This window comes from Schistocerca serialis, chromosome 6 (assembly GCF_023864345.2).
Source record: "Schistocerca serialis cubense isolate TAMUIC-IGC-003099 chromosome 6, iqSchSeri2.2, whole genome shotgun sequence".
Lineage (NCBI taxonomy): Eukaryota > Metazoa > Arthropoda > Insecta > Orthoptera > Acrididae > Schistocerca > Schistocerca serialis.
Genome location: NC_064643.1, coordinates 186,379,837 through 186,400,698, shown reverse-complemented (window position 1 = coordinate 186,400,698; position 20,862 = coordinate 186,379,837). Strand labels below are relative to the sequence as shown.

At 36.6% G+C, this 20,862-nt stretch overlaps 1 protein-coding gene across 2 annotated transcripts in view; it reads left to right on the top strand.

The window, feature by feature from the left end:
* LOC126483760 (cAMP-dependent protein kinase type II regulatory subunit) overlaps positions 1–11,581 on the top strand; it is a 61,727-nt gene extending 50,146 nt beyond the window's left edge. For both annotated transcript variants that reach the window (XM_050106905.1, XM_050106906.1), the window contains exon 8: positions 8,448–11,581. In XM_050106905.1, coding sequence (XP_049962862.1) covers positions 8,448–8,578 — 131 coding nt within the window. In that variant the 3' untranslated portion in view covers positions 8,579–11,581. The remainder of the gene's footprint in view (positions 1–8,447) is intronic.
* Positions 11,582–20,862: the final 9,281 nt, after the last annotated feature.

Genomic DNA, 20,862 nt, shown 5'->3' with positions numbered 1-20,862 from the left:
ATTTCTTCTGTTACCCATGGTTTCTTCGCAGCTACCTTCTTTGTACCTATGCTTTCCTTCCCAACTTCTGTGATGGCCCTTTTTAGAGATGTCCATTCCTCTTCAACTGTACTGCCTACTGCGCTATTCCTTATTACTGTATCTATAGCGTTAAAGAACTTCAAACGTATCTCGTCATTCCTTAGTACTTCCAAGTATACCTCCTCCTCTTGTGATTCTTGAACAGGGTATTCGCTATTACTAGCTGAAACTTGTTACAGAACTCAATTAGTCTTTCTCCTCTTTCATTCCTTGTCCCAAGCCCATATTCTCCTGTAACCTTTTCTTCTACTCCTTCCCCTACCGCTGCATTCCAGTCGCCCATGACTATTAGATTTTCGTCCCCCTTTACATACTACATTACCCTTTCAATATCCTCATACACTTTCTCTATCTGTTCATCTTCAGCTTGCGACGTCGGCATGTATACCTGAACTATCGTTTTCGGTGTTGGTCTGCTGTCGATTCTGATTAGAACAACCCGGTCACTGAACTGTTCACAGTAACACACCCTCTGACCTACCTTCCTATTCATAGCGAATCCTACACCTGTTATACCATTTTCTGCTGCTGTTGATATTACCCGATACTCATCTGACCAGAAATCCTTGTCTTCCTTCCACTTCACTTCACTGACCCCTACTATATCTAGATTGAGCCTTTGCATTTCCCTTTTCAGGTTTTCTAGTTTCCCTACCACGTTCAAGCTTCTTACATTCCACGCCCCGACTCGTAGAACGTTATCCTTTCGTTGATTATTCAATCTTTTTCTCATGGTAACCTCCCCCTTGGCAGTCCCCTCCCGGAGATCCGAATGGGGGACTATTCCGGAATCTTTTGCCAATGGAGAGGTCATCATGACACTTCTTCAAATACAGGCCACATGTCCTGTGGATACACGTTACGTGTCTTTAATGCAGTGGTTTCCATTGCCTTCTGCATCCTCATGTCGTTGATCATTGCTGATTCTTCCGCCTTTAGGGGCAATTTCCCACCCCTAGGACAAGAGAGTGCCCTGAACCTCTATCCGCTCCTCCGCCCTCTTTGACAAGGCCGTTGGCAGAATGAGGCTGACTTCTTATGCTGGAAGTCTTCGGCCGCCAGTGCTGATTATTTATCAAAATTTAGGCACTGGCGGGGATCTAATCCGGGACCGAAGACGTTTTGACTATGAATCAAAGACGCTAAGAGGTATAAAACCCACAGTGCTGATACTCGTGAGGTGTTGATGTTTCTGTGCCAAATTTGGTTGAAATCAATCCAGGGCTTTGGGAGGAGGTTCTGGACTCTCGCAAACATAAACTGTTTTTTATTTGTATCCACGACCTCCTCCCAAACCCCTGGATTGATTTCAACGAAATTTGGCAATATATACATAGCAGATTATACCTAACTTTCAGTCTTAAAATAAATACCACTCATTTAAAATAATGAAATGCTTCATGAAGGTGTGACAATGTTATAGTGATTCTGTGGAATGAAAATTAACATCTGATCATGTACCCCGTGTTGTGCTGTCTTTCATCCTGTTCTGTAACAAAATTATGCCAGCTTACACACACAAATTATACATATAAGAAGTTCCTTAATGTTGAATACAAATGCAAATACTTACGTACTTTATGTGTTTGTATTTGACACCAAGGAACTTCCTGTTAATGTGATTTCTGTACTGATTATTTCTCTCAAAAAAGATCCATACAGCAGTTTTGAATAGTTTCATGATGAAATTTTTGAAATCATTAAAAACTGAGAAGGATTTTGTGTGTGTGTTACATCTTAGGAAAGTCCAGACCTCTTCAGCTTAATACATCTTGGGCATGCCAAGGAAGCAGTAGTGTCTTGTCATACAGAGATAATCTTGTTGCAATATGGTCCGAAACACACACTATTTTCCACAATTTTTATGACTTTCAATAGTTGTTGAGAGTACCCCACAGCCGAGCCCAGTATAAAATTTAATCATGCCTTAAAGTGCTCTAGAATGCAAGGCATTCAAATGATGTAAAATTTGATAATTCACTGTAAAAAAATATGGATCACCTTTCTCTAGCATCTTGTGCATCCTCAGTTACTGCAATTCACATTAACTCAGGCTTCATTATGGTAACTCCATCATAACTTAAGTACAATTCTTCTGTTTTTTCTGTGGATATGTGTATATTTTTTTCTTGTGTGCTCTGGCCTATATGCAGTGCAAATTTGCTGTTAATGTGATCAGTTTATCATACTTCTAGCAATGAGACAGGAGGAACAAGAGAGGCCTGAAACAGATAGGGACATAATCAGTTGTCTGACAGTTAAACAGAAAAAAAGAAAAAAAATGGCCAGGTGCAAGTAGGATTCACACACTGAGGATTCTGTACAAACTTAATTATGTATATAGATGGTTCATCCATTCCGATAATTGAGAATCTCGGCCATTTTTGCCTATGGTCGGCATTGATGCTCGCAAGAAATTGGTCCAAGGGATTCAAAGATTTTTGAGAATATTTTAATTTCAACAATATAAATGTGACATGCAGGAGGTAGGTGACCATTATTATAGTAATCAGTAGTTCTGCATTGAGGCTGGCTGGGTCGCAAAGGTAAAAGTCAAACATCAGACAAGGAATGACTTTATTGCTTATATGAAACATTTTGGAAGTTATCCATCAGTAAATACCCAGGATTCATTACTGCACATAGGTATGGTATTTCAAGTTGTATGTGAAATGCCATAGCTACATGCAGTACTCATTTGCTGGATATCTGGAGATGGATAAAATCTGAAATGCATTATATGAGCATTAAAATCATTCCTTGCCTGATGTTTGACTTTTGCCATTGCAGCCCAGTCTGCCTGAATACAGAACTACTGATTGTTTTAATTTTAAGTTTGACGTCAGGTAACAAATGACAAAAGAAATGTTTTTTTCGTGTGATACCAAATTTACAGTTATCGCAGTTTTCCTTTGGTTGTACTGTGAAGCTTTGCTTCTTGCAAAATTTCATAATTCTGGTCCAACAGGAAGTATGCTAAAGGTTTTGATGAGTAAGTTTGTGAGTATCAAAATACCAGACATAAATGGCCATATCTTTTGATTGTACTGACTTAGAAGCTTCAATGTTTTGCACTGCCAATGGTGCACCTCAGTATGTGACATTCTAAAATTGAAAGTAAGAACAGGTGTAGAGAATATTAATAATGGGCAATGTTTGAGCCATGTATGAACATCTACTTCTACAATTACATGGCTACTCTGCAGGTAACACTTAAGTGCCTGGCAGAGAGTCCAGCGGACCACCTTAACAGAGATTCTCTATCATTCCACTCTTGAACAGTGTACAGAAAAAACAAACACCTATATCTTTCCGTGTGAGCTCTTGTTTTCCTCATTTTATTATGGTGATGATTTCTCCCTATGTAGGTTGGTGCCCAAAAAAATATTTTCACATTTGGAGGAGAAAGTTTGGTGATTGAAATTTTGTGAGTACATCCTGCTGCAACAAGAAACACCTTTGTTTTAACCCTTTGAGTGCTGCACTGGTGTGTGCAGCTGGCCGTGTCAAACCTGCCCTTGGGGCCCCCTAATCCGTGTACCTGTGCTGGCAGCCACTTCCGCGAACTATTGTGTGTGCCTGAGCTCTCCACTCTATTTCTGAAACCACGGCAGTCGTGACAGTCTCGCAGTTAGTGTGATTGCCGACGTTACAAATAAACGCAGGATATCTGGATACGTATTCCATAGCTTTGAATCTGGAGATGAATTGCTCGACAGACCTAATGTACACTGAAACTGCTTACGCTGCTAACACGTAACTCCTCATCATAGGCTTTCTTTCATTTTCAATTAGATCTTGAGAATCACCATAAGGTCTCAGTATACATCTGTGTTTTATTTGGCGTACTGATACTTCATTATCAGATTTTTGTATGCAACTTACGATGTAAACGCTGTAGAATCTGTAAATGCCATGACGTTCTTCTGTACTAGCGCAATAATTCGTCCACAAACAACATTCGAGGGGGAGCGTCTGGATGCCGAGACACACTTCTAAAGCTAATCACTATATTTTGAGAGCATTAACCTAATAAATTATCCCCAAGGAAACTTCAAAATCAAAATTCAACATTTCTGAATTCTTTTTATATGGGATGCAATTGTTATTGCACAGAAGAAATAAACAATGATTTATAACTTTTGTTTAAGAATTAGATAAGGAAATACTAAAGTTTCTAAACTACCTAACCAAACATCACCTTTAATTCCTAATGACATTTTGTGCTTCAGAAACGGGTGAGTGTGTGTAACTGACCGACGTGTGCCAAGACACCCTTTCCAAGTGTAGACCTACAATTTTTTCACAAATTCAGTGTCCTGGAATAATAGGACAGCAATCCATTACTGAATATTACAAAAAAATTGTAGCCTGGGTTGCGGTAAAAGATATTTATTTAAGCGGCGACTAGTTTCGAACGAAGCCCAATTTCAAACAGCCCTGTCAAAAAGGAATGTGACAAACACATATTAACTGTTAATAAAACCATAGAATATCGATAGCTATCCATCTTCTATGGTTTTATTAACAGCTGTAATGTGGTTGTCACAGTCGTTGTTTTACATGGTGGTTTGAAAATGGGCTTCACCCGAAACTAGTCGCCGCTTAAATAAATATCTGTTACCGCAACCCAGGCTACAATTTTGTAGTAATAATAATGCTAGAATTTTTTGTTTAATTACTGATACTTGCACCAAGTTTAAGGTTTAACTTCTGCCAAGAAGTTATGGAAGAATCCATAAATTTGTACTAAGTTGTATTTTTGCACCTTCTGTTCTTTTTAAACCAGTTATGTTTCCCATCCTTCTTTCTCATCCGGGCTTAGGACTGGCAATGGCGAAGTTAAAAAATTATTTTTTTTTTTATTTTTAAGTAATTTTTTCCAGAAGTAAGGGCTTCATTTCATCTTCCAGCTGTAGTAACTTGACTAAAAGTTCTTCTTTATGTGGTATGTTTCAAAACATGGGTCAACACACAAAGGTACATTGCATGTTTTGCATTCATATTTCATTTCTCGACACACTCTCTGTTTCGAGCAGACTGCACATCAATGCCATAGTCCATGTTTCGTGGACTGGTTGCTTGGAAAGTGCCTCCCAGTAAAGTGAAGAGGATTGTCGTCATCAGAGTGTCTTCCTTTCCTATCTCTTCTCCGTTCTGTAGCAAATTTTTCCACAAGTTCTCGTACCAGACGTAAATGAAAATCTGCTAATGATATTTTGCTCACTGTCACCAATCAGTGAAGAGTGCGAGCATTCATTTAACAGATTTACGCACAGATACAACAGAGCTTAATAGCATATCGGAGTGCTCTGCTGTTCCCATATTTGCATTGTAATCAACAACACATTGCAGCTTCATTTCTTTTTCGCCAGTCGTCCTGTTTGTCTTTCCTGTGTCATGCATTTCTGTAGTGTTGCAGGTAGTCAGCATGAACACTTCTCTCTTGTCGCACCACTTGATGGCAAGCATTGCGTCAGTTGACAAAAACTCAACTTCTCCTCGTTTCAGTTTCTTTTGTAGCTTCGGAAAGCTATGCCTGTTCCTACTTACAGTACCGCATGCTGCTGTTCTCTAGTTGTTCAGCCAGAGGAACAAGGCTGGACTTGTATACCAATTGTCGACATACATGGTATGACCGCGTTCGAGCTATGGCTTCATTAGTGTTGCCACACTATCACCAGATTTCCCCAAATTATGGACTTCAATTTCTGTTGTTGCGCCTGTGTGTACAATGAAATCCAAGACGTATCCAGTTTTACAGTCAAATGTTTTGATTCTAAATCTACTTCGTTTCGAATGAATGTATTGTTTAAAAGATAAGTGACCTTTGAATAATAATAGGCTTTCATCAACACGGTTTTCTGCATGGATTAAATGCACTGAGGAATGCCACATGAACTGTATCAATTATTTTCCTAATTTTAAACAAACTGTCATCTCCACGATTGGCCAAGTTGTCAATAAAATGCAACATTCTCAAAAATAACATAAAAAGGTCACGGGACATAACTTCGCCAAAAATTGAAGTACTCGGAATTACATCTCTGGACTAATATTCCTTTGTTCTCAACTTTTTAACTCTAGCCATGAGAAGCCAAATACCAAGGAAGCTATACATTTCCTCAAAACCAGTATCTTTCCAGGTGGATAGTCAAGAATGAACTGATTCTGACGTATTTGCCATGGTGAGTTTGTTCAAGTGCTATAAATTTCAACAGATCTTCTGATAGAAATAGCATGAAAAAGTATAGAATGATTGAATCAGGTGCTAGTTGGCAATTATGTCCTGAAGATGGGTCATCAAATGCATGAAGTACTGGATTGAAATCACGTTTTTGCCAATCAAATTTCTCATTCTCACTGTGGCGTGGCCTTTTACAGGTCAATTCGTCTTCACTTTCAGGATCTGAAGAAGAACTGTCCTGGCGAGCTCTACTAGGCGAAGTACGTGGAGTTTTATTACTACGAGATTCTTCTGATGAATCTTCATAGTCACTACATTCATTGAAGATGCCACACTCACTGTCACCTTGTCAGTATTTCCAGTATCTCTTCGTCAGTGCAACAACGCCAATGTAACAATTGTCTGTGTGGAACTCAAAAGTGACAGCACTCTAAAAATCCTGATGAAACGGCAGATAGCCAAACGACACCACATAAGCAGAATGCAGATCATCACATGAACCAGCTAGCACGAATGTCGAACAGCAACTGCGAAATCCATAGCAGAGTGTTTCCCAGATAGCAGGGACACCGGCACACAACAATAAGTAGGGTACGTCCATCTCAGGGAGTGCACGGGACGAAAGAACATGTGACAGGCCGTCTTGGAGCCCTGAGCGGCTATTGACGTGCGCAGGCCCACAGGCAGTGGAACCGGCTGCGGTATAAGCCGTCATTAGGACTCAAGTACTGGCCAAGCCACGTGGCGAATGCCATCTACAGGGCCCACGGGAAAGCCCACTTCAACGGCAAACAACGTCCGCAGGCCCCCTGCGGCAAGGTGGAGCGCCGCGGCATATCTCGTCTGCAGTACTCAAAGGGTTAATGATGTCCACCTCAAATGTCAAGCTGCTATCAATTTAATTTTATACTTATGCCAAAGTAACATTATAAGGGATGTCAGGAAAAGTATTGAGACAGAGTCCAAAAAGTTAGTTTTACTGTAAACAAGTTAATATACTATTAATATTCCTGAGAATAACATAATTGAGCACCAGTACACAATTTCTATTGGTTGCAGCTTGATCTTGAACCTTATGTTTTGTCTTCCACTGTGAATCTGCAGCCTCCTACTAGGATGATGCACATGTTTAACAGTTACAATGTGTTGTCCTTCAAGACTTCATATCAGTAAGTTAGTCCTCATAGTAGTAAGGATGTGGCATTGACCTAGTTTGGTCTCTCTTCTGTTGTTTGACTGAGTGAGGCAACATAATGAGGATGAAACTGGACTTTTATTTGTGAGAATTAGGGCACCAATCATGGACCGACTGTCCTGACTGATATTTTCTGTGATTTCCCTAAATTGTTTAAGCTGAATTTTGGGATAGTTCCTTGCATGAGGTCACAGCCACATTTCTTCCCCTATCTCTATTGGAGTCATGTCTATGCTTTTTCTGTAATCACCTAATTTTATACAGGAATTTAAACTCAAATCATCCTTTCTTTTTTGTGTTTGCATGACACTCAGAAACACACTTTTTTGCCAGTTGGCTTTTGTTACAGAAACATGACTCACTTATCTATCTACACACTGGTGATAAATTTTCCTTTTTTTTTTTTTTTTATTATTATTATTGCTGAAAACCTTTGGAATCAAACTGAAACAAACTTTTCACTGCAGAAATTAAACAAATTTTCTATTTGGTCAACTTTTAGTATAGTAGTTCGATATCCATTAGTTCGGAACCAATTTTGAGTGGGAAAATTTTATCGGCATCCCACATATTCCCTCATCCTAGGGAACTTCCTTTCCACTCTGAACACTTCAAATTACCTAAACATGTTTTGTGATGAAACCTAATTATTGCATGCTTTGTGGTTTATAGCAGTTGTCTCATGTACATTGTTTTCAAGTAAGACATTATTACTGATTAATTTTACCAAGAATTTTGACTTGTGACGCGTTACTAAATCACTAGCGGATTAGAAAGTTATCTGCACCCGTTGTAAAGCCTCTGAGGTAAATGTGAGGAGTTGGATTATTTATTTGCGATAGTATTCTTCGTATTGCAATTTTTCTCTCTAGTCTACCTTCTGCTGCCCAAAAATTATCAGTCTTGTTGCTTTCCCAGCTTATCTCATACTTAAATTCTTGTTTCTACTAATAGTTTTTAAATGTATTTTTCATTATTTTTCAGTTCTGGACGTGGAAGCATTTGAGAGACTATTGGGGCCATGTATGGAAATCATGAAGCGGAACATTGATGACTATGAAGATCAGTTGATTCGCATTTTTGGCTCAAAGTCAAACATTAGCGACATTCGATGAAGTATCATTACTTTTAGTTACTAGTCCCTCGGAAAGTACCTATTTTCATACTGTGTTCTCTCTTTTATTTATTGTATGTAGCAACATACCTAGTTGTACAATTTTAAAACAATATAAAATATTACGGAATACATTAATGTTATGCATTGCATGTTCAATGGTAGGTGACAATTTCAGTTAGACTTAAAAAACAGCTGTTGCAGGATTGCTTTTAAAGTAAACTGCTTTATTGCAGTATAGCTCAGTTTAGTTCCCTGGTTATCTCTTTTTGTATCAGACTTCTTCACCTTATGCAAGAAACATACTTAGTGTTCTTCATTCTTTCTTCAATTCATTGTGTATAATAGACTGAAAACAAATGTTAAAGAGCATGGCTGTTGCACAGACAGTTGAAAGCCTGTGCCATAAGTGCGTCAGTAGCTTGTGCTTGTAGTTAACGAAGTTACTGCAGAAGTCTTCCTTGATCCCTGCACGATAGAAGTTGAAAATAACTAAGTGTATATTCATTCTGCCTTTGGTGCAGGTGGACATTAATAATTAAATATTCATTCAGGCCATTTACACCTTATATACGGTTTCAGCTGCTGTATTAGGGATTTGTGCAGCAGCCCATCAGTTGCTCTATTTGCAATAAAAGATGATTGTGTCGTAAAATTTTGTAATCCATTGATAGTACAGCATTTAATAGTAACAAGCGTTTTAATGAAGATATTTTTCAGTAATTATCGTACGTGTTATTGTCGTTATTCATCAGATCAGTCACTGCCATAAAATTCAAGCACTGGCTTTTTCTCTAATGTTGTTAAAATTTTCCTGATTTTGAAAGATTCTTTATATTAAATGGATGATTAAGTGTTGTCAGAATGACTGGAAGTGGAATTATTATGGTCCAAATGATGTTAACATTTACTGTCTAAACTTATTGTGTGGCACTTTTGTGGTAAGGAGGTTAAAGTCCTTCAAGTTTCTAGTCACCCATCAGACAAAGCACACTACAATGTCCAGATTTTATTTATTGCATAAATGTAAGAAAAGTATGTGTTTCCCTTTTTTAAGATTGTTATCTTTTGCAAGTACAGAGAGGATCCAAATTACTTGCCACTTCGATTATTATGTAAGTTTGCAGACTTGCTAACAGAGAGAAAGTTACAATGGCACCCACTATGATCATCTCGGGGGCACATGGTGAACTATTGATTGCGCATTCCATTTATAAGTTAGTACATGTAAAGTAAATAATATGCAGAAATTGACATTATATTTAAATGAAACTTGTTTGATGAAACAAATTTGGGAAGAAAAAGATAACCAAAAACAGAGACGTGAAATAGTATAACAGGTTAAAAAAGAAATTCTAATGAGGCAAATGTGATTTTGGAGTGCACACTAATGTAGTTAATCGTGAAAATATTCAGTTTACCTGTACCTGTAATTTTGGACTTAAATGCTGTCATATTTGTGTTTTTAAATAGGATAACACTCACCCATGAGTTGTTGAGTACAAATGCATATACTCAAACTAATTTGTGAAATTATTATGTAAAACTAAAATAATTTGTTAGTAATGCTAGTCATACAAATACAAGTACCTTATTTATTTCCTTAATCGATGAATACAAATTAATTTCTAATTTTGTAACACTGAGTGTAAGTAAGTTCTCATGGAGTATTTGATGAAAGGTTGAAACTGCTACCCAACAAAAATGCCCTAATGTGATTGATTGTGCTATGTAACTTGAATCTCTGGAGCTCAAGGTTTCCATAATCTGAATGAAGAAGTGGTGGGAAGGTAGACAGATGTAACTGGTGAAGTTGAAATAACTGGTTTTTGGTGGTCTTTTCCTCTGAGGTAGTAAAGTGGTCCCTACAAATGTGCAACCTAGTTTGTGTCTCTGCTGCTACATCTGTTCACAGACAGAATTATAATTTTTAAATACAAAGTTCAACATGAAATAATTATTTTGCATATTTTCATTGCCAGCATAATTTTAGTAACATTTTTGAGATCATGGTTGGGCCATCTTTACATAGTTCCATTTACTAACTGTTAACAGTATTTTGTAATTACTTGAGAATTTTGTGCTATTATTATTATTGTTATTATTATTATCATTGGATACGAAAATTTGATTTTTATACATTGCAGTCACTTTCTCTATGATTACAAATGATCAGTATTGAAATTATATAATACTCAAATTTGTTGTTGTTTTTGTCTGATGGTAAATATTTCTGTTATGAAATGTTTTTAGAAATGTCCAGTACTTTTATTTAACATTTTGAATTGTGTGTGTGTGTGTGGTAGTAAATTATGGTGTCATGTTATTTTTTCTTAAATGTTTACATATTTGTGCTAAGAACCATATTGTTATGCAAGTACTATTAGACTGGAAAGTTGGTGTTGGTTGACTGTTGTGCTTTAAATATGATTATACCAATAATTTTTCTTGCCATATTTATATTTAAAGATTTAGTTGAAAATAGTGCCATTGTGTTGTTAAATATTTAAATTTTAATGGTGTGTTGAGTAACAAGTTCTTACATTAATGACAATAATCAGTTATTAAATGTAAAAATAAGTATGATTTATAATACAACAAAGATAGAAAAGACTACTAACTACCCAAGTGGCAGTTAATGCATATGCCTTAGAAGATTTTTCTATCTTTATTTGCTTTAGTTAAATTTTGAAGATCCTTTTAACTACAGATCTTTGAGTACGATTTAATGTTTAAAATGACTCTTTATGTTATGCACGTCATATGGTATAGAGTATCTGTTAAGCACGTAATTTCCAAGATAATATGAAACAACTTTTTTAACAATTGAACTCTGATAACTAAAATATTTGATATCTGATGGCTATTAAAATTGCTTTTTAGTGTGCCTGTAAGATGATATCCAATGTTACAGTGCCCAATATCTGCAACATATTTTGATTTGTAATTGTTTTTTGGAAATGGTGTTGTATTTTTAAATTGCATTCAAACAGGTTGAAAAGTAGTTCAGTGAACAACAGTCCATTTAGTATGTATCCAGATGCCAGAAACTTTTTACTGTATTTCAGTGGTGCTTGTGAAGATACATTCATGCTGTCTGACATTAGTAAATCTCACCTAAGTAATCTCGAGTAAGTTTTAGTGTAGAACATAATTATTTTAGATTGGCCACCATACCTAAATAACACACACTGGTTGGCAATAGAAGACATGTAGGCTTTTGATCTGAATCTCGAAGTTACTGGACTGCTATTTTACAATTATCGTACCTATAGTACAATAAGAAACAGCAGATGACTACATGTTATCAAGTCAGCCTTTTTTTTTTTTTTTTTTTTTTTTATAATGAATAAAGGCAGTGGTCGTTACTCTTTCCTCTTGTGTAATTTGTTACATTCAGTGGCTGTTACCTGAGTGCTGTCAGGGGCTTCACTGTTAATTCCAATGTTTAGTTTCTGCAGATATCTTGCCCACAGTTTTAATGTAAACCATTTATCTTTGGTGTTCAGATTTTAGTTCTGGAGTACTTTTGAAATGTTGGGTGACAGGTGAATTGATGGGCATTTCAATTTTGTACTTACTGTATGACTTGAGCTTTGTAGTATCTGACTTCTCATTTCACCAAAGTTAAAACAAATATTGTTACTCAAGTGCAATAATATTTTTCGATACTGTCTGCTTTTATATTACAACCATCATATATTTAATGCAGTCATTATATATTTTAGAAGAACATTATGCCATGTGACCACAGCATTAATGACATAGTGTTGTATTAAAGTTTACTCAATAAAGCAAATATTTGAATTTCCCTAAAAACCAGAGTTTTACTGTGGTATTAAATACTTCTAATAGTAGAAGTCAGATCATTAAAAAGAACACTCTGAATAATCTGTGGGCACTTTTATCTCGACGCTGGAGAGATCATTGCAATCTTGAAAGGCTGCTAAGTTTGATTCTTTTAGTTGTAAAAAGCTGCTGTGAAGTAATAGATAATTAGAGGCTTAGCTTTACTGCATGCGCAGTTGTGGAAATGTTAATGTAATCATATTTGTAGTAATTAACTATCGGGAAGTCATAATACTCTGCAGCAAGTACTGTACTCGAACATTATGAATCACCTTGAAGAAAATGACTTATTGATACATAACCAACACGGATTCAGAAAACATTGTTCTTGTGCAACGCATCTAGCTCTTTATTCTCATGAAGTAATGAGTGCTGTCGACAAGGGATCTCAGATCGATTCCGTATTCTTAAGATTTCCAGAAGGCTTTTGATACCGTTCCTCACAAGTGACTATTAATCAAATTGCGTGCATATGGAGTATTGTCTCAGTTGTGTGACTGGATTCATGATTTCCTCTCAGAAAGGTCACAGTTCATAGTGATAGACAGTAAATCATCAAGTAGAACAGAAGTGATATCCGGCATTCTGCAAGGTAGTGTCATAGGCCCTCTGCTGTTCCTGAGATTATATTAGATTAATACTTGTTCCATAGATCATGAATACGACACTTCGTAATGATGTGGAACGTGTCAGGTTAATAAAAGATGTCTGTACAAGATATTACATTACACAAAATATTGCATGATTTTTTTCCCCCTCCCTTAATTTATATCTAAAAATTCAGCCAATGAGTAGAAGGAGTTGTCATCTAGAAATTCTTTTAATTTATTTTTAAATTGTGGTTGACTATCTGTCAGGCTTTTGATGCTGTTTGGTAGGTGACCAAAGACTTTTGTGGCAGCATAATTTACCCCTTTCTGTGCCAAAGTCAGATTTAACCCTGCATAGTGAAGATCATCCTTTCTCCTGGTGTTACAGCTATGCACACTGCTATTACTTTTGAACTGGGTTGGATTATTAACAACAAATTTCATAAGTGAATATATATACTGTGAGGATCCCTAGATCCTTAAATAGATGTCTGCAGGATGACCGTGGGTGGGCTCCAGCAATTATTCTGATCACATATTTTTGAGCAATGAATATTTTTCTGCTCAATGATGAATTACCCCAAAATATGATGCCATACGAAAGCAGTGAATGAAAGTAGACATAGTAAGCTAATTTACTGAGATTCTTATCACCAAAATTTGCAATAACCCTAATAGCGTACGTAGCTGAACTCAGACGTTTCAGCAGACCATCAATGTGTTGCTTCCAGTTTAACCTCTCATCAATGGACACACCTAAAAATTTTGAAAATTCTACCTTAGCTACAGACTTCTGTTCAAAGTCTATATTTATTACTGGAGTTGTGCCATTTACTGTACGGAACTGTATATACTGTGTTTTATCAAAATTTAAAGACAGTCCGTTTGCTGAGAACCACTTAATAATTTTGTGAAAAACATCATTTACAATTACATCACTTAGTTCTTGGTTTTTGGATGTTATTACTATTCTTGTATCATCAGCAAAAAGAACTAACTTTGCATCTTCATCAATGTGGAATGGTAAGTCATTAATATATATCAAGAACAGTAAAGGACCTAAGACCGAACCCTGTGGGACCCCGTACTTGATAGCCCCCCAGTTTGAGGAATCAGCTGTTGTTTTAACATTACATGAACCACTAATTTCAACTTTCTCCATTCTTCCAGTTAAGTATGAATTAAACCATTTGTGCACTGCCCCCCCCCCCCTCAAACCATAATGATTTAGTTTATCTAAAAGAATTCCATGATTTACATAAATGATCTAGGTGATAATCTGAGCAGCCCCCTTATATTGTTTGCAGATGTCACTGTAATTTACCGTCTACTAAAATCATCAGATGATCAATTCCAATTCTAAAACGATCTAGAGAGAATTTCTGTATGGTGCGAAAAGTGGCAATTGGAACTAAACAAAGAAAAGTGTGAGGTCATCCACATGGGTACTAAAAGAAATCCATTAAATTTTAGGTATACGAGATAAGAGATTATTCAGGTAGTGAAGGGAGACGAAAATTTAATATTCATGGGTGACTGGAATTAGAGAGTAGGAAAAGGGAGAGAAGGAAACATAGTAGGTGAATGTGGATTGGGGCTAAGAAATGAAAGAGGAAGCAGCCTGGTAGAATTTTGTGCAGAGCATAATTTAATCATAGCTAACACTTGGTTCAAGAATCATGAAAGAAAGTTGTATACACGGAAGAACCCTGGAGATACTAAAAGGAATTAGATAGATTATATAATGGTAAGACAGAGATTTAGGAACCAGGTTTTAAATTGTAAGACATTTCAAGGGGCAGATGTCGACTCTGACCACAATCTATTGGTTATGAACTGTAGATTAAAACTGAAGAAACTGCAAAAAGGTGGGAATTTAAGGAGATGGGACCTGGATAAACTGACTAAAACAGAGGTTGTACAGAGTTTCAGGGAGAGCATAAGGGAACAACTGACAGGAATGGGGGAAAGAAATACAGTAGAAGAAGAATGGGTAGCTTTGAGGGGTGAAATAGTGAAGGCAGCAGAGGGTCAAGTAGGTAAAAAGACGAGGGCTAGTAGAAACCCTTGGGTAACAGAAGAAATATTGAATTTAATTGATGAAAGGAGAAAATATAAAATGCAGTAAATGAAGCAGGCAAAAAGGAATACAACCATCTCAAAAATGATATCAACAGGAAGTGCAAAATGGCTAGGCAGGGATGGCTAGAGGACAAATGTAAGGATGTAGAGGCTTATCTCACTAGGGGTAAGATAGATACTGCCTACAGGAAAATTAAAGAGACCTTTAGGGGAAAGGAGAACCACTTGCATGAATATAAAGAGCTTTGATGGAAACCCAGTTCTAAGCAAAGAAGGGAAGGCAGAAAGGTGGAAGGAGTATGTTGAGGGTCTATACAAGGGCGATGTTCTGGAGGACAATATTATGGAAATGGAAGCGGATGTAGATGAAAATGAAATGGGAGATATGATACTGCGTAAAGAGTTTGACAGAGCACTGAAAGACCTGAGTCAAAACAAGGCCCCCGGAGTAGACAACATTCCATTAGAACTACTGACAACCTTGGGAGAGCCAGGCCTAACAAAACTCTACCACCTAGTGAGCAAGATGTATGAGACATGGGAAATACCCTCCGACTTCAAGAAGAATATAATAATTCCAATCCCAAAGAAAGCATGTGTTGACAGATGTGAAAATTACGAACTATCAGTTTAATAAGCCACGGCTGCAAAATACTAACATGAATTCATTACAGACGAATGGAAAAACTGGTAGACGCTAACCTCAGGGAAGATCAGTTTGGATTCTGTAGAAATGTCGGAACACGTGAGGCTATACTGACCCTATGACTTGATCTTCGAAAATAGATTTAGGAAAGGTAAACCTATATTTCTGGCATTTGTGGACTTAAGAGAGAAAGCTTTTGACAAGGTTGACTGGCATACTCTCTTTCAAATTCTGAAGGTGGCATGGGTCAAATACATGGAGCGAAAGGCTATTTACAATTTGTACAGAAACCAGTTGGCAGTTGTAAGAGTCAAGGGGCATGAAACAGAAGCAGTGGTTGGGAAGGGAGTGAGACTGGGTTTTAGCCTATCCCCAATGTTATTCAGTCTGTATACTGAGCAAGCAGTAAAGGAAACAAAAGAAAAATTCGGAGTAGGAATTAAAATCCGTGGAGAAGAAATAAAAACTTTGAAGTTCACCGATGACATTGTAATTCTGTCGGAGACAGCAAAGTACCTGGAAGAGCAGCTGACCGGAATGGACAGTGTCTCGAATGGAGGATACCAGATGAACACCAACAAAAGCAAAACGAGGGTAATGGAATGTAGTCAAATTAAGTCAGGTGATGCTGAGGGAATTAGATTAGGAAATGAGACACTTAAAGTAGTAAATGAGTTTTGCTATTTGGGGAGCAAAATAACTGATTATGGTCGAAGTGGAGAGGACATAAAATGTAGACTGGCAATGGCAAGGAAAGTGTTTCTGAAGAAGAGAAGTTTGTTAACATCGAGTATAGATTTAAGTGTCAAGAAGTCATTTCTGAAAGTATTTGTATGGAGTGTAGCCATGTATGGAAGTGAAACATGGAGGATAAATAGTTTAGACAAGAAGAGAATAGAAACTTTCGAAATGTTGTGCTACAGAAGAATGCTGAAGATTAGATGGGTAGGTCACATAACTAATGAGGAGGTATTGAATAGAATTGGAGAGAAGAGAAATTTGTGGCACAACTTGACTAGAAGAAAGGATCGGTTGGTAGGGCATAATCCGAGGCATCAAGGGATCACCAATTTAGTATTGGAGGGCAGTATGGAGCATAAATATCATAGAGGGAGACCAAGAGATGAATATACTAAACAGATTCAGAAGGATGTAGGTTGCAATTGGTACTGGGAGATGAAGCAGCTTGCACAGGATAGAGTAACACGGAGAGCTGCATCAAACCAGTCTCTGGACTAAAGACCACAACAACAACAAAATATAAAAACCAACCCATCTTTAAATCGCCTAACATTAATAAAGAATAGTTACCTATTTATTTTATTTATCTTAGAAGGCCTGTTTCCTGCAGTGGTTTGATGGTAGTGTACTAACTCATGCTTCATTAAACTGTGAGTCGCATGATGTATGGTATGTAGCACATGGGATGTGACTAAGTAAGGTAACATGAATGGGTAGTTGTGTGAGCACAGGCATCATTGATGGTTGTGTCTACATTGCGAATTTGTCAGAGTAAATTAATTAAGACTTAGACTCTGTGGTTTTGATATTATTGTTTTGATATGTATCTACTCTGCCTAGGTAGCTGACTTGTATTTAAATTTCGTACTTTTTTTATTTTTACATGTATTTTTTTATTTAATTAGCGGTCCTCCAATGCAATGACGCTTGGATCAAAATATTAGTACTTGTATTAAACGTAAAGCGGCAATACATATAATTCTTTTTTACTTTTTAGAGGTTTTTTGTGTCAGGGTATTTTTTAAATTTCAATTTAAGTTTTATTTCATTCTTTTTAAACTTTGTATTCTTTTTAAACTTTGTATTTTACTAGTAGACATGGTACAATTGACATACTATCCCCACATTCACACAAATGCTTTCTGTGATGAAACATGAAATTGTGATGCGAGATCTTTTTCACTTACGCCATTAACATGTTTCTTTATTTAATACACGTAAACATTCATTCACTGTGTTTTAGTACATTTTAGCTAACGTGGGTAGCATAAGCATGAACAGTGACGATAATTCTAAATCAAATTGGAGAAAGTGGGCTGCCATTCCATTCACTTGCAATAGGCTGCTTAAACTATTAGGACAAAATCATTTCATTTAGTTCTGAATTGTAGACCCCAAAAAGAATGGGAAAAAAGTCAGTGAGAGCTTTTGTTTATTTTTTACAGTTGAATCAAATTGCCCTTTTTCTGCTTTGTAGGTGCAGAAATGGGCGACTTCTAAAGCCAAAAGTCATCATTGTTGGTTAACCTCAAAAAATAAACATACGTCCTCACAGACTTTTATTTACATATTTTTGAAGCTCTACAATCTGGTACTCTGTAACTTGATGTATTCTGTAGCATATTCCAAGAGAGCACACTGGCAGAATACATTTTTACTTAATTTGGCTGTTGAAGTTCGAATGGCGGAACGGAATTTCACGGGATATAGCTAAGAACCATTCCAATTAAACCGAACAACAAATTGTATTAAAATCGGACCTTTTGTTTGGGAGCTACTATGCCACGGACAGATACACGCATTAAACTTATAATACCCCTCTGTTTTGGCTGGGGGTTACAAATAAATGTCATCACAATGAACAAGTGTAGAAACTGATTCACAGTAGTGAGAAATAGTTGACAGAGTGAAATGTGCCCGCACTTTTTTCATGTAGGACACTGTGGAACAATCTGCTTGGTAGAATATGTAAGACACCTTTGGCACTTACAAGGGGACCATATGGTCTTGAAAACTGAGCTCTAGATGAGACTTCAGGGGTGTCCACCATTAAAAGCTGAAAAGTTCACTAGCCAGAAGATGTGGAGAAAAAAGGCTAAAAATTTTACATGCAGCTCTTGTACCAGTTGATCTATACACTTTGACAGTACTGCTAAATGGCTGGACCAGTAGCAGGCTTGCTTGGCATGTGGGCCATCTGCATTCAATCTTGCTGTCAAGTAACTTTTAATTTTGTTTTTTTAATTGTTTTAAAAATTATAACAATTAAATAAAGGACCTAAAATATTATCTTCAAAATATGGGAAGCTAACGTCAGGACTGTGTACTGACATTGTCAACTGTTGTTTAAAGTCTTACTTGAGAAAAGAACAGCTTCTATGAATTATTGACCCTTGGGGAGGACAAGCAAAGCTTAAATAACATGGCAAAATCTTTCTGGATGATGAGAAATCACTGACATGTACAATGAAAGTGATTCTTCTGAAATTTACTCCTCTTGTTCAGTCTAGTGACAGATAAAAGAATGTAATAAAGCATATGCAAAATTGCCTTATCTGATTAAATAATAGATAAATAAACTCACATGAAGACTATAGTAAAATACACTCAATAGTGCATCAGCAGCTGCCATCGCCAATTTTTAGTTAAATGTTCCAAGTTTTTTGATGAAAGAGAAGTTTTCATGAATATTAACAGAGTACATTGCCCAACAGATCTTAAAACGAGAAGTTCATGTTAACAAATGTCTTTCATTTATTGTGCAAGATGTCAAAATATTTTCTGGTCCTAATCTTATTGTGGTAATTATCACTCTGGTGCTTGTGTGTAAATTAAGAAACTGACAAATAAAGATGACGATGTAAAAAATTTAATATAAAAAAAATCTACCTGAAATTTTATTACAGTAATAATTAAAGCTCCAATTTACCTTCATTACATTCAGTTGAAATTATTCAACTTGAATTTACTTGCATCTGAAATTATTCTACTTTTTAAAAAGAAAATTTAATTGTAATTCTCATTTTACTTTAATTAGCTGTAACTGTTATTTCACAAATTAAGTAAAATTCTTTGATTTAACAGATAATATTTTGTGCCATTAACTTTTAAATAAAGTCATTGTAATTGGTAGGATTGAACACACATCACTTGTGTGGTAAGGGAGCTAGCTACAGGCACAGCCATTTTGCAGTGCTGCCACAACATATAAATTGATCACTATATGAGCTACGCATTGAACTATAGACTCTTTTTTTTCTTGGAATCTTCTGGCTGGTGCGCTTTACAACTTTTATTTAACAATGAAAATAATCGATTATTGATAATATAACGAATGGATAGATAAAAAATCTACACACCAAGCAGTGGCTGGGGAACACAAACACAAAAGGATTTAACTTTAACAAGTTTTCAGAGCCAGTGGCTCCTTCTGGCAGAAGAGTTAAAGTGGAAGGAAGAGGGGTGAAGGAAGGAGGAGGACTGGAGAGGTTTAGGGAAAGGGGTGTATTTCAGAAAAGTCACCCAGAACCCTGGGCGACTTTTATGAAATATACCCCTTTGCCTAAACCTCTCCAGTCCTTTTCCTTCACCCCTCTTCCTTTCCCTTACAACTTTTACAGATGGACATCTCTCTGCTATACTACTAACCTGCGAAGTCTCATCCCAAACTGAATTCCTGAGACTGTAAGGTCCTCGATCACAGTGGACAAGTATAGAAACTGATTCAGAGTAGTAAGGAATGTTTGAAAGTGTGAAGTTTTTCTGCATTTTTTTCATGTGGAATGCTGTGAAACAACCTTCTTGGAAGAATATGGGGCTGGGTTTTGGCACTTATCAGCTGTGCTTATTGCTCCATCGTTTGAATGAGGAGCTGTTGTTAGTAAAACTCAGAGCTGATGTGGCTGTAACATAAGTGGAATTAGATCAGATGAAACATGTCATTGGCAGCAATAAAATTAAGTGTGGGGTAGAAGAATGAACTCTAGACAAACTTGCCAAATCAGGGAAGAGGTTTAACCAATTGACCCAACAACCAATTTGTTCTTCCATAACTTTTTGACTTTTAAATGGCATTGCTCCAAATTTGATGACTTTGTTTTTCTAAACTTTCTAAATACCTTAAAGCTCATAAAGTTAAAAAAATTTCTTTTCTCCCCCTTGCTAAAACTGAATTTGTTCCACTTGCATTCCTACAGTCAATATGACTAGGCGCTTAAAATTTCACAGAATGTACAAATATCGCAGTAAAGTTTTATTTCATGCCCGAGGTGTATGCGTAAATATTTTTTATTATGACGAAGTAAATATCTGAATCCTTAATATTGAAATGTGCGCACGCTACACAGCAATGAAAGTCTCTGATTGTATTCAGATTAT